Source organism: Aythya ferina, assembly GCF_964211825.1.
Source record: "Aythya ferina genome assembly, chromosome: 1".
Lineage (NCBI taxonomy): Eukaryota > Metazoa > Chordata > Aves > Anseriformes > Anatidae > Aythya > Aythya ferina.
The window spans coordinates 192,830,357-192,843,480 of NC_140296.1; the positions used below are offsets into that span (position 1 = coordinate 192,830,357).

The window sequence follows — 13,124 nt, forward strand, 5'->3', positions numbered from 1 at the left end:
GTACTCAGGTATGCAATTATGGTACTTGAACCACATGTAAAAGCAGGCGTAGGCAAGCACGCAAAAACTCTGCAAGGACTTTATGAGGGCTGATTTATTCCACTGAAACACACAAACACACAAAACATCTGCTAACAAAAGTCAAAGGGAGTTGAAAGTGTTCAACAGTTCAGAAAAGCATTAGGAGCATGTTTCAAGACCGAACCATTTTTGTGCACTTTAAACTTTCCAAGCCACCACGTAGCTAATTGACTAGTCTATAGTTCCTACGATAGGAAAACATGAGCCCTTTGTTTTCCTCTGAAACCCAGCATTATGGGGCATTTAGCAACTGGAGCAGAGAATTGCAGAGGCAGAGTAGAAGATCTGATGCCTCCAGGTCTTCACTTGCAATTTGAAGAATGGCTAAGAAGACACAGTACTTCAGCTGTTCTGTCAGCTGATGTTAAAAGAGGAAAGCATACAGCAGGCAAATCGCATAGAGTTTTCTCAGTAAAAACACCTAACGTTCAGCCAACAACAAACAAAAAGGTGTTTGTGAAGGCCATGGAGTCTGTGTACTTACTAAGGCTCTGTCCCACTCTTGGTGTTGGATCGCTTCCTTGTTCTCCCATTGCTCAGGAGTTACTCAGAAAGAAAACAAACAGCAACAGATCTCCATCACTGCTACCAAAAATGCCTCCTGAAAACTCCTCTCTGATCACTGGAGATACGGGAGGGACAGCTCTCGCTGGTTTTGGTGAGACAGCCAAAATTACCAGCCCTGCACGGACCCATTGCACAGAGTGCTTGTGGAGCTGGGGCCTCCTCTACACAGCTACATCTGGGCTGTGTCCTGCTGTTGACCTACCTGCCGCCTGCCCGTGGTATTTTACAGTATGGTTCAAGCAGACCTTTTGGACGCCGCAGTATAATTGTGAAGGAAGCATATGTTTGTTTTCTTGTCTCCTCCTTTGTTTTCCTCGCTCCATGAGTTTTCCATTGATTTTAACATCCAGAATTTCAAAAGGCTGAAATGCCGATGGAGTGTTGTGAACACCAAAAACAGATGTGCCTACATATACTGTGAGAACAATTAAAAAGACCCTTTGAAACTCTGTTCTTGACAGCTTTGATCAGGAGAAAATAAAGAAGGTTTTCTAACTTGTCAAGTTTCCCCAGCTTCCATCCCAGCACTAATTATTATAGTGTCAGAAAATATATAGTCCCAGCATGTAGCTCACATTTTAGCAGGGGAGAGGGCATGCATGTGCACAGTGAGGACAGCTCATGAAGTGCAATTTAATTTCAAGCTCTTTACAAACCGAGCTTCTATTTTTGGTCTCTAGTGTCAATCTAAAGCGGAAAAGATTCAAACAAATACCAAGCTTTATTTGTGCCATACAACATCCGAGCCTTAGACGTGAGGTGTTATGGATACTCCAGTCACTGAAGCTTTTGTTATCTTGAACAAATAGATAAATATTTAAAAGAGCTCCTTCAGCATTCCAGACATAAGGATAAATAAACAGAAAGGGCAACATTTGGAGAAAATAGTCTAGAACAGACCATGCAGGCTTTGGGCCTGGGAGGTGGATTCCTCCTTTTTATATCAGTATAGTAATATGGAGAGAGCTGTTAACCCTACTGCTTACTGCATGCATGAAATTCAAGTTATAAATAAGTAGCAACAACAATAAAAAATCCGTATCTGTTTCTAATATTTTATTCTTCCACTTCTTCAGATTCTCCACCCCTTTACCCAGCACTGTCCAGCTCCTTGGCCTCAGCCCAGGAGCTGTGCATTGCTCAGGTCCCACAAGGCAGCCAGAAGACTGCTCCAAACAAGTGGCTGGAGACCTCTTGGCGTGCCCAGGTGCTGCACTGTCTTCTCCCTCTTTGCATAGATATCAGGAGAGAACCCACCATAAATATTCTTGGCAGGGACCTTGTAAAGCCTCAGTATCAAGAGAGGTAAAGAGAGTGTCCAGAATCCAGTCAGTGTCTCATGCAAAGTGACGAAGATAAATCAAGAACGTAATCAGACTAACCCTCTAAGAACTGCATTTGTCAGGCTCCAACTTCAGAAACAACCACCCATTGCACTTTCCACCACACAATAGCCTTCTAGTAGCATATGGATATTCTCTCCCGTTTTGCAAATTTTCAACAATACTCCTGCTTCCAGCTAGAGCTCCATTAATTTTCAAAAGCTATTTCTGACTTGTGTGTTATGACACAACAATTTCCTGCTTATGACACAGTAAGAGATGGCAACGTTTCAAACAGCACTGGGATCATTTACAAGTGTAAGTGTCTGGGAAGAAGAGGAAAAGACAGATCAAAAGTGAGACCTTTTTATGTCTAGACATTTCTGCATGAATAAACATCATTATGGTGAAATGCACATCTGCATGAAGGGTAAACTCTGTATGATTGTATTCACACAGAGTAAAACTCATGTCTTTGTCTGAACTTGTCCACAGGTCTTTGCGTAGCTTTAACCTCTCTAAACGCTTACAAGCACAACAAGCTTGTTTGGTTGCTTTTAGCACGAGGGCAGAACCTGGAAAACTTAAAACTGTTAAAAATATAAATAAGAATAAAAAAGGGAAACGAGAGCAAATCTTCTCAGAAAAACAACAGGATTCATGACAAAATGAAAATACAGTTTTCAGTAGTACTGTGTTGTTACATTAGCTTGCCCTGTGTTACGCCCTCCCATTGGTGCCAAGGCAGTAAAGCTGGGAAAACATCTACATTTTCATTACAATGGAAGTTTTTCACTCACGTGGTAAAGTAAGGTCTTTCATCATCGATGTTAATTATATTTATATTCACTATTTTAGTAGAGTTGAGTCCTTCTGGATCTGTCACTGTTATATTTAAAAAGTACCTGTTAAATAAGAAAACAAAACAAGAATCACTCCATGGCTACATAGGAAAACATTGCCTACTGTAAGCTAATAAAAAGAGCACATGAATTAAATAAATTCTCACCAATGTGGATCTTTCTCATAATCAAATACTTTTTTGGAAAAAATGCTTCCACTTTCCAAGACCAGGAATGGCACTGATGCAGGAAGCGAGGAATACTGAAATGAAGAGCACAATGCATTAGTTTTTGTATCCTTTTGTTAAAGCATCTCTCTGTTCTTGCCTTGCCTTGTAGAAGGGGCCAAGGTACAGTATCTCCTACTATCCCAGACCTGCAATGGGAATTTAACATAGAGGTCAGAGCCACAACACAGCTGGCAAAATCATTTTTGGGGTAGCAGCAGAGTACCTCCATGCAAGAGGAGAGAGAAGAAGGGCTGGGGCTGGATTTGGGAGACTAAAGAAGAGCTGTGCAGGAGGCAATGAAGTCTGGAGGACCAGGCAAAGAGAGAGGCTGGGGTGGGATGAGTGGACTTTCATGAGGTGCTTGAGGGAGTGGAAGCTCAGTGTTCACACAGTGGTCAGCACCTGCATGTAGCTGCAGATGCTTTGTGCATTGCACAACACAAATGGGTACCGTAACCGTACCAGTGCATGAGATACATCCCCTCGCCTCTGCTTCCCTCCTCACCAGCCCACCGGGGCTTGGTGGTTTGGCTGGGTAAAGCCTGAGGACGGATGTCAGGGTAATTGCTCTCCTGAATAATGCTACACGTGGAATTAACATCTTCAGGTTCTGTTCTTGTACATGCTGTCTGTTATAACACAAAAGTCAACAAAGCAAAGCTACAAAATGGTTCTTAGGTTAGTGCAGTTACTTTTCTCCTTTCTGCAAACAAAGTTATCACTTTCCAGGAATGTTGCTGATATCAAGAGTATTTTCAGATCTGCTAATCCATTTTCTTAACTGGGGGTCACAGTTTGCCCTAAGATTGTCACAAAAATGAGATTCAGTTGCCTTGCAAGCAGTTTCCTTACCGTCTCATTTGAAAGAATTTACACCGTGACACAATATTAAAAACTTTACTTACATTTAATCACTCTCATCTACTAAAAATGTTTTGCAAGCTATTTTTTTTTTAAAGTGACATGATTTCTACTGTATCTCTGATTAACTATATCAAATTCTGCCTTCAATACCCCTTAATTTTGGAGTGCTGAGAAATCAAAATACAATTTGAGCCCAAGTGTTGAGGCTGGGTTTTCTCAATTTATTATTGAAAATGGTTCTTTTTTCCTGACAAAACCTTTTCCTGTGTTCCTGACGATGAAGTGCATTGTTGAAAGATGCTAGCAATAAGCATTTCAGAAACAGTCAATAATATCATCTCTGGTTGTTTTTTTTTCAGCTTACTTTGAGTCCACCATTTTCAGGATCAGCTGCATCAACTTGGTAAATGCGTTCAGGCCGTGTACCTTCCAAGATGTAGATAGTTACAGCTGCACAGATATAAGTGTACTAAGTGTTAATTGGATAAGAATAAAGGACACAACAGCAAACATACTGATAAATTAAAGCTGTCCAGGCATATTACTGACTGATATGTGTTCTCAGTTCACCAGTGTAATTCCAAAATCATCACAGGAAAGAAACACTCAAAAGATTAAAAGGAAAAGTGCTTATCTGTAAACAGAAAACCATCACTGATAGATGCAATCTGAATTATGCCTTAGGGAGGCTGATCTATACATCAGGTCTCCCTTGAGCTGCTCAGTGGGGTATGGAGTACACATGTGTCTGCCTTTACCATGCAGATAGGGAGAACATAGCTCCATGCTAGGTTCCCATCCCCTCTACAACCACCCTTGTCCCCTGCCAGGAGACCTCAGAGCTTTTCTTCATCTTTTATGCTTTTTTTTTTTTTACATCTGTGAGGTAAATAAATCGTGGATGGTCTGCGCTTGAACTTTTGCCTTGTTATGGGTGTTAATTCTGTGCAAGGAGTGTTGTGATAGCTCCTTTCTGTATCAGGAGCTCTCCCAACTGGGCTATCCCATACTGGGCCACAGGCAACAGGCTTAGCTCTCCTTGGCCAGAGTGATTAGCAAAACAACAGATCTTTAGATCCCATTATTTGCTTTCTGCCCTTTTGTGTCTGGTGGACCTGGCATTTCTGGACTATTAATTTCCACTGTGACCCCTGCTGACTGCTGCTTCTCATCAGAGCAGTGGGAATCCCAGAGCAGTGTAATGAGTTGTTCCCAGAGGACAACAATATGAATATAAAGTTTAATGAGAGGGAGATGCTTTTTAATAACCAACGAATGTGCAATTAGCGTCTAATTGTGGCTGGTACTGTTAACTAAAGCCACGCAGTTAGACAGATCAGACATCTGTGCTCACCAATTTATGGCAGCTCTAGCTGAGAGTTAAGCTGATGCACTGATTTGTAACAAGCTCCCACGTAGAGTGTGCTTCATGCTGTGCCGATCCCTGAAGTGTCATGTTTAATTATTATTAGATTCCAGCAGCACCCATGATATGCAAGACACCCTTGACACCGAGAAGATGACGCGGCCTTTTCCCTCAGGGAAGCTAATTTGCTTTACAAACTAAGTATTGTATGGAAGTGGGAACGTCAACGTGCTCAGGAGGCATTAGTGAGCGGGCTGATTTGAGCACGGCTGCGCTAAATCCATCCCTACAGCAAGCCCTGCCCTCTGCAGCACTGGATGGCCAGGCTGCAGCCACACTGCTCTGCTGACCATTCCAGGAGCTGCAAGCCACCAGCCTAAATAATAGCACTGCTTTCCAGATCTACAGGGTTCAGCAGCCGCTTACAAATACCTACCACGAACAGACCACAGCTTGCTATTCTCAGATGAAAGAAAAAAAAAAAATGTTGGGTGTTGAATTACTGAATGTTCTTGCCTAGGTGCTGTTATGAGTTCAGACACCCCAGCCTCGTTGCTAATGCTATTGCAGACTTCTCTGTTGCACCTTGCATGTGGTCTGAAAGAAAACCTGGTTTCAGGTAAGCCTGAAAGGTAGCCAGGTTTACTGCCATCTGCCACAGGCAGGAGACATTTCTTTGCCTTTTTCCATTTACACCACCATAAATCACAGTCTAGGAGATCTCATTCTTCAGAATGATTTTCCACTTAATTTTCACATGCAGGTGCAAATGTGATACACAGGTATCAAACACTGGCAGATTGCTGTCTTTGTTCTTCTCCCCAAGAAACTCTTGCATACACACAATATACATTTATTTAAATTTATCTTGCTTCTCCAAATCAGTCCAGTTTCAACAAACTACTGAAACATGGACCCACAGTATACTGGTTACATCCCCACCAAACTTCATGTTTCCAATATATACCTTGATGTCACTTCACATCAAAAATAGTATATATATCTACCGATATAAATAAGTCTGCTTTTATATATGTGTGTGTGTATGTATGTTTATATATATATATATATTCTTCAAACATTTTTAAGTGGTTCCATCACTTTTAGTCAAAACTTTAAGAAAACAGAAGGGCATCTCCAGAGATTAACTATACCAAATATTTGTATAAAATAAAGCTTTGATAAAAACATCACCCTGTTCCTCCCGTTTTTCTAAAGGAAAACTCTTAGACCACTTTAACCACTGTCACTGTATGCAGTTCTGTTTTGTAAGTGATGTCAGCTTTTTCAGTATTGTTCTTTTCAAATGCCTCTACCACCTTACTTTGAATTGCCATATTTCCTCGAAACACAGGAGGTTCATTTTTATCTACTACTTGGACAGTCAGTGTACTAAGGTCAGTTCTCCCAGTTGTATCTTCAACAAAAATCTGTAAATCAAAGCGCTTTGGCATTGTTTCATAATCTAGGACAGGGTTTCCACTGGTAACAACCTGAAAAGAGAAAAAAAAAATATGATTAGCACATTATGAAAGAGATGTAATTTATAATTTATAGGAGAGAATACCAGTAACAGGACATTTTCCATCAGTAAGCAGTGAGTATTTTAGATTATATGCTGATTGCTGTCACAACCCTTGCCACTGGCTGAAATGTGAGTAAAAAGAAACTGGAAAGACCAAAATGTTGTGGCCTCCCAGAGTAACTCAAGGACCTCTTGTATAAGGGACAGTTTGGGGCGGAGAAAGCCTGGAAGGAGCTACCCTGCCTTGCGTCAATCCATGAGCTGCAGACACCCGGGTTCATGGTCTTACTCCCCCTACATTTTCTCCCAGAAACATCAGCAAAGAGAAATAGAAAAGGGCTGTTGTATCAATTCTGTGAAAACCTGAATTTCCTTGGAAACTTCCAGAAAAGTGGATTCAAAGGTGCTCTTGAGTGTCGTTCAGGCGCAGGCATACAAGTGAGTTGCAACGGGATGACAAGTTATCATGCATCTGAACACTCACTGCCAGTGACAAATGTGAGGTAATACTTGCTAATTTATCCAGCAAGAAAAACTAGCCTGAAACAACCAAAATTACTTTGCATTTTCCACAGGACAAGAGTACGCAATAGATGGAAATAGATCACAGATGTGTGGAAGTGTGATAACTTTATACCTCAAGGTAACTTCCTCATATGTCACAGCCCTCATTCCGAGTTAAACTTGGCTTTGATCTGACTCAGCTTACTTTGTTTTGGAAGTGAGTCAAATTCATTTTAATTCGAGGTGAGAGTGTCCAAGTAAGAGCTGCATGTGGTTTAAATAATCCACTTTAAATTCACAGTGACTTCATATTAATTAAGTTGAAAAACTATGGATAAAACCTCAAAACAGAATCGGCTCCTACATGTCCTTCTTTACCTCAGATTTTCTAGAAAATCATGTTTTCTATCCCAGAATAAACAGAATTATTGTGATAAGCAGTTTTTGCCTAGATGCAATTAAAATCATAATCACTATTGCTACTCATTTGTCATATCTATTACAGCATGTCCAAATAGTACGGCGGTCTGCATTTGCAACTCTTTTCTGATTAAAAGATGAGTCACTGTGCTCTGTCAGTTCTCAGTAATCCAGGAACCATCAGCCTCCAGGACGGAGCATTGCTCAAGCTAAATGTAAAACTCACCCTGTATACAAGATCTCCTGTGGATTCAATATCAAATGCTTCTGTAAGTGGATTTGAATTTAGTACGGTAGGATGTATTGCAACACCTTCAGAAGACAGTGGAGAAAGGGTGACATTAAAGGTGTGAACGGAAACACCAGCTGGAGAATTTTCTTCAACAGTGCCTGTTGCAGGTAAGCCCCTAAGCAACTGGATTCTTCTTCCTGCAAGATGAAAATGAATGAGAAATTACTTCGGGGAGTTTTAGGCTAGCAGGAGCGCACAGCTGGTGCCAGGAGATGCCATTAATGAGCACAAAACGGCCTGATTCTCTTTTTGCTTATGAATGGTGGCATTGCACTGTAGTAAATCCAGCACTAATGGCAAAAGAAGGAATCTCTAATTCAGCACTATACTACTGTCACTTAGGGTGCTGATGTTTAAGTAGTATTGTTGCTGTGTTGTTTGCCACCTTGAACCACACAGGCCGGGATGTTAAAGAAGCAATCTTCACCGTGAGCCACGCTGCCTGCAGCACCCACTTCCTCCGTTTTCCCTTTCCTTAATCTCTCTGGCATGCTGTGTGCAGGCCCGGCTGACAAGTTGTGTAAGCAGCATCTCTGGGGGCTGTGCTGGTTTCTCTTCTGCTCCGAGCATGGACGGGCAGCCGTCCATTCCCCAGGGCCCACAAAGGCACCCCGTGGTTCACAGCCTCTGGGCTGCAGCCAGGCTGTGGCATCCCGTGGCCTCGTGTGAACTCCCTGCTACTCCGTCAGGCCTCCCCACTCCCCGAGACAAAATCTGTGCTCGCTCTGATGTTTATCAAGGGTATTTTTGTGTTATTTTAACAGGGGCCTGTGGTGCTTTATCTCCTGAAGAGTGTGTAGAAAATATAAATGAGGTCAGCTTTTAGGGCATGCCCTGAAACAACGTCTTAGTACCCTCATATCCCTAAACTGGCCTCAACAGGAGACCACGGCTGGACTGGATGTTGCTTGGGGGGCTTTGCTGGCTTGTCCAAACCACATGCCAAGGGAGCTAGCTGCCTTTGGTAAAACTTTCCACACAGCCTGTGCCAAGACAGCGGGAGATACTCTTCACTTGAGGGCCAGGCTGTTCATACCACAGCATTTACTGTAGCAAAGCTTCACAAAGCCTGTATTTTTGTTGGGCAGCTACGAGGTAAAGCGCTGCAGAGGAACTATTCTGAGGCCATTAGGGCTGCAGCATAGCCACACTTGGATGCTCAGGTTCAGTTTGGAGCTCGAGGACGCCAAAGGGAAATGGGCTCCTGTGCACTACACTACTTGCCTCCTAAACTGGTAGGATGGAACCACTTCCCTCTTTCCCCTATGGCTAGGAAAGGATAGTTCACACCAGTTCCCAAAGAGGCATTAAAATTGCCACTACTCCAAGATCATCAGGATCTTTAATCTGGAAGGGGAGAGTTCAGCTCCAGTGCTTTCAATGACTTTAGAAGAAGCCTTGGTGATTTTTGCCCCAAACCATCCCAAATCTTGTTTCTTTGATTCGCTAGCAACATTTTGGAGCATTTTAGGGACAGATCACATATGATCTGTTTTGTGTGTCAGCCATTGCTCCTCTTACTGGACACTCAAATAATGTTCCCCATAGGATCAAAGACAGGATATTAGTGTCTTTGCTTAATAAGAAGCAAAAGTAATAACAGCAGATGAGTCCCTGAGACAAAGCATGGAGTCCTATTTCCCCTTCTTTACAAGTCCCAGAGAAGGACTAAGCGTTTATCAATGTTCTTAAAGATTCTGGAAAACATCATCAACAGAAATCGACCATGCAAATGAGACTGAGCTGAGAGGGCCTTCTGGGGATACATTTCCACAAGTGGAGCTGAACATTGAACTTGCTACTGACAGCAAGCCAGAGTTCATTAATGGAAACGATTTATAAAATCAATGAAATCATTTACAACATTTAGAAATGAAGAAAGAAAAGAGTTGCTATTTTCATATTATCTCTGAAGATTTTCTTGGCAGTTTATTCAGGATTTGTCTTTCTAAATCATAAGCTCTCACTTTTTGTTCTTTTTTTTTTTTTTTTTTAAACTGAAATTTTCCACCCTGTGTCTAAATGGCGTCTTCTTCTTCCAATTGATTTTACAAAAGCCTTCCTTTTGTATTCACAAGTCCTTGGTTACCACTTTACTTCAGAGGATGAACTATGCCTGAAGAAATTTAATAAATTATATATCTGAATTACCAGCCCCAAACGTTAACAATTTCTGAGCCCAAAACAAAGCGATCATGAAGTTGGCTTTGAGATGTATATGTATGTTCAAGTCTTATTTATGTGTGATTTGTTAGCCTGAGTCATGTCATCAAGCTTTTTTTCTCTGCAACCATGCACATCAAAAAAACACCATTCTTCAAGAAACATTGAGATTCACATGCAGCGTCCTGATTACAGTTTGGGGGTCATAAAGGTAAAACACCAAATACTGACACGTTTCTGAGGACTGGAAGAATTCATTTCCTTGAAAGCAAAGTGATCCTACCTGGGTAGATAGCTTGCTACAAGCAACTCCATCAGCCACACAGATTGATGTTTGAAGATCTACTTTAAGTTGCTAACACGTACGTATTCATATTGGCAAAACTTCCATGTTTTTATCCTGGGCAAAAATACTGACACGCTCCTAATAACCTCTACCAGTGTTTTCTCTGTTTGGTTGCTTATTTTACTTCATCAGATAGAAATGTTATCAATATTTGAAAGGAGGATACTGCAGTATTGTTAATAGATACTGTCTCTTGCAGAACTGATCTCCTTTCCTGTTCCAACACTTTCTTACTGAGCAGTGGCTATTACACACTGAAGTGCCTCTTCCAGCCAAGTGTCTTACTGAGAGGTCATATTCTCTTCATTATACTGCTGTAACCACAGAGCTCAATCTATTTCAGTAGAAAAATAATTGTTACTTGATTTTTTCCATCCGTGTCTGATCCTTAAATATGTATTATAAAGCTCCCAAGAGAAAGTACAACAGCCAACAGTGTTCTAATTTTAGCAGCGTAATGAAATCATGTTCTTACCAGATACTACTCCCAGCAAAATGAAGAGAAGGACTGTGCTCTTCATCGTCTTTATGACCCTGTCCTTCATGTCCCCAGGATGCCAACTGAAGGAAGATTATGATATGTTTTCCCTCCTTTATAATCAGCTCCACCTAAATTCTTCCTCTTTGTCATGTTGTGGAGTGAGAAATTAAACAAAGGACCCATGTCTCTAAGGGAGTTTCTAAACACCGCCAGCATGTTTGCTTGTCGGAGAACTGCTCCTTGCTGACACTCCATCCACAGACCTGGGCCACACTTGAGAAAACAGACGTGAATAATCCTTTCACTGCAATCATCTTGTTTATTGAAGCATTATGTAAAGAAACTAGTAAGTTCTAAACGTGGAAGTACTGTGCTGCTTTTGTATCTCTGGCAAATGAGGTGCTCTTTTCACAGACCAGGATCAAATACTCATGCTCTCTTACTTACACCAAGAACCTGAATTTTTCTCGTTTCTCTGAGTATCAGAGAATTACTCAGACCATGCACACTGCATACCTGTAGGAAAAATTGTAGCATATGTACATGACAAAGTCAGTTTTGCTGTAGCTGTTTCAGGAACAGCATAAACCACCACTGACTCCCTTGGATTTAGAGAGCTAGCCCACAATACACCCATGCAATTTTTTCTCTTTGATCTAAGGGCAGTCCTAGCGCTTTTTGGAGGAGTGTATTATAGAGGTGGCACTATTACTGGGACTGGATGCAATATATGTGCATTGGCATCAACTCATCCAATAATTTAGGTTGGAAGGGACCTCTGGAGGTCACCTGGTCAAATGCCCAGCTCAAAGGAGGCCTAATTAGATCAGGTTACTTAGGGATTTGTCCAGTTAATTCTTAAACACCTCCATACAAACTTATCAGCTCTGCCATGAGGCAGGACTTAGTGATTCATGTTTAACACCACTCTGGAGAAACCACACTGAGTTGTGAGCTAAGCTAGTATCTCTAGATGGTTCTGCATGACACTCTGTGGCTGTCCCAGTGAAAGCTGACACTAGATCAGGTAGCTCTATCCTGTGCTCCTGTGTTTTGTATAGTATAAGAATATTAATTGGACATGCTGAACACGAACAGCTAGCATAACACTGCGAGGGGCATTGGCTGTGCTTGCATGCACACCTTAAGCTACAGGATGGTTGTAGCTGGGAGGAATCTGCTGCTATGACCCTGGAAAAGATGCATCAGTAAAACTACTGATCGGAGCTGACCCATACCCACGTATCTGATACTGCTTTGGGGAATTACAAGAAATGTTCATTTGATGGTTGATCTGCATCTGTTTTAAACTGCTTCTAGTTCTTGCCAAGTCCAGATGCAGCCTTGGTCTACAAGTAAATGTGGCCACACTGTATCATCCTGTGAGCACACACTGCATCGGTCTGTAGTACTGAGGAAACTAATCTTCCATTGCCCCAGGGAATGTGTGCCTAGGTATTATGTTAGGAAAAAAATATATGGAAAACTTTACCCTCAGATGACTTAGTTATGATGATATGATATTAATGTAAATGTCTTTATATTGGAAAAAAATCTAGCCTGTCCCTTTACATATCAGGTCATTGCCCATCCCTTCACATGCATTTTCTGGATCCACAAAGAAGCTTATGATCTGAACGGATACCTCACAAAGATGAGGCCTGTGTGCGCTGACATGAACCAGGCCTGGACAATAAGCTCGTGATCTTTTAATAATTACCAGCACAGTGTAAACCTGTTGGTAGCTTTTTTACCTCCTTTCAGTCGCAGTGTCTAATCTATCCCATTCTACTGCTGTTTCTTGTACTCTTGAAGAAACTAGAGAAATATCGGGGCTAAATTTTAAAGTATTTCAGACACATGTTTACACTTGTTTAATATCTAGCTTGATGGACTGTTCCCATCTGATGCTCTGAATAGCCAAGCTTTTCCCAGAACTCAGAGGTCACCATTTTTTATCCTTTATTTTATTTTCTTATTTCTTAGGCTGTTTTTATTTTATTTTATTTTATTTTATTTTATTTTATTTTATTTTATTTTATTTTATTTTATTTTATTTTATTTTATTGTGTTGTTTGTTTGTTTGTTTGTTTGTTTTTCCCCTATAAATACATCCTTGTT

General features: G+C 41.2%; 1 protein-coding gene across 2 annotated transcripts in view; it reads right to left on the reverse strand.

Annotated features, from left to right (window-relative positions):
• Positions 1-11,079, reverse strand: part of CDHR3 (cadherin related family member 3) — a 33,112-nt gene extending 22,033 nt beyond the window's left edge. For both annotated transcript variants that reach the window (XR_014686904.1, XM_084503197.1), the window contains exons 1-6: positions 10,998-11,079; positions 7,948-8,150; positions 6,597-6,765; positions 4,271-4,356; positions 2,980-3,074; positions 2,771-2,875 (exon numbers count right to left, since the gene is read on the reverse strand). Coding sequence is in view for 1 of the 2 variants with exons in the window: in XM_084503197.1 (XP_084359323.1) it covers positions 2,771-2,875; positions 2,980-3,074; positions 4,271-4,356; positions 6,597-6,765; positions 7,948-8,150; positions 10,998-11,067 (728 nt within the window). In the remaining variant the exon portion in view is untranslated. The remainder of the gene's footprint in view (positions 1-2,770; positions 2,876-2,979; positions 3,075-4,270; positions 4,357-6,596; positions 6,766-7,947; positions 8,151-10,997) is intronic.
• Positions 11,080-13,124: the final 2,045 nt, after the last annotated feature.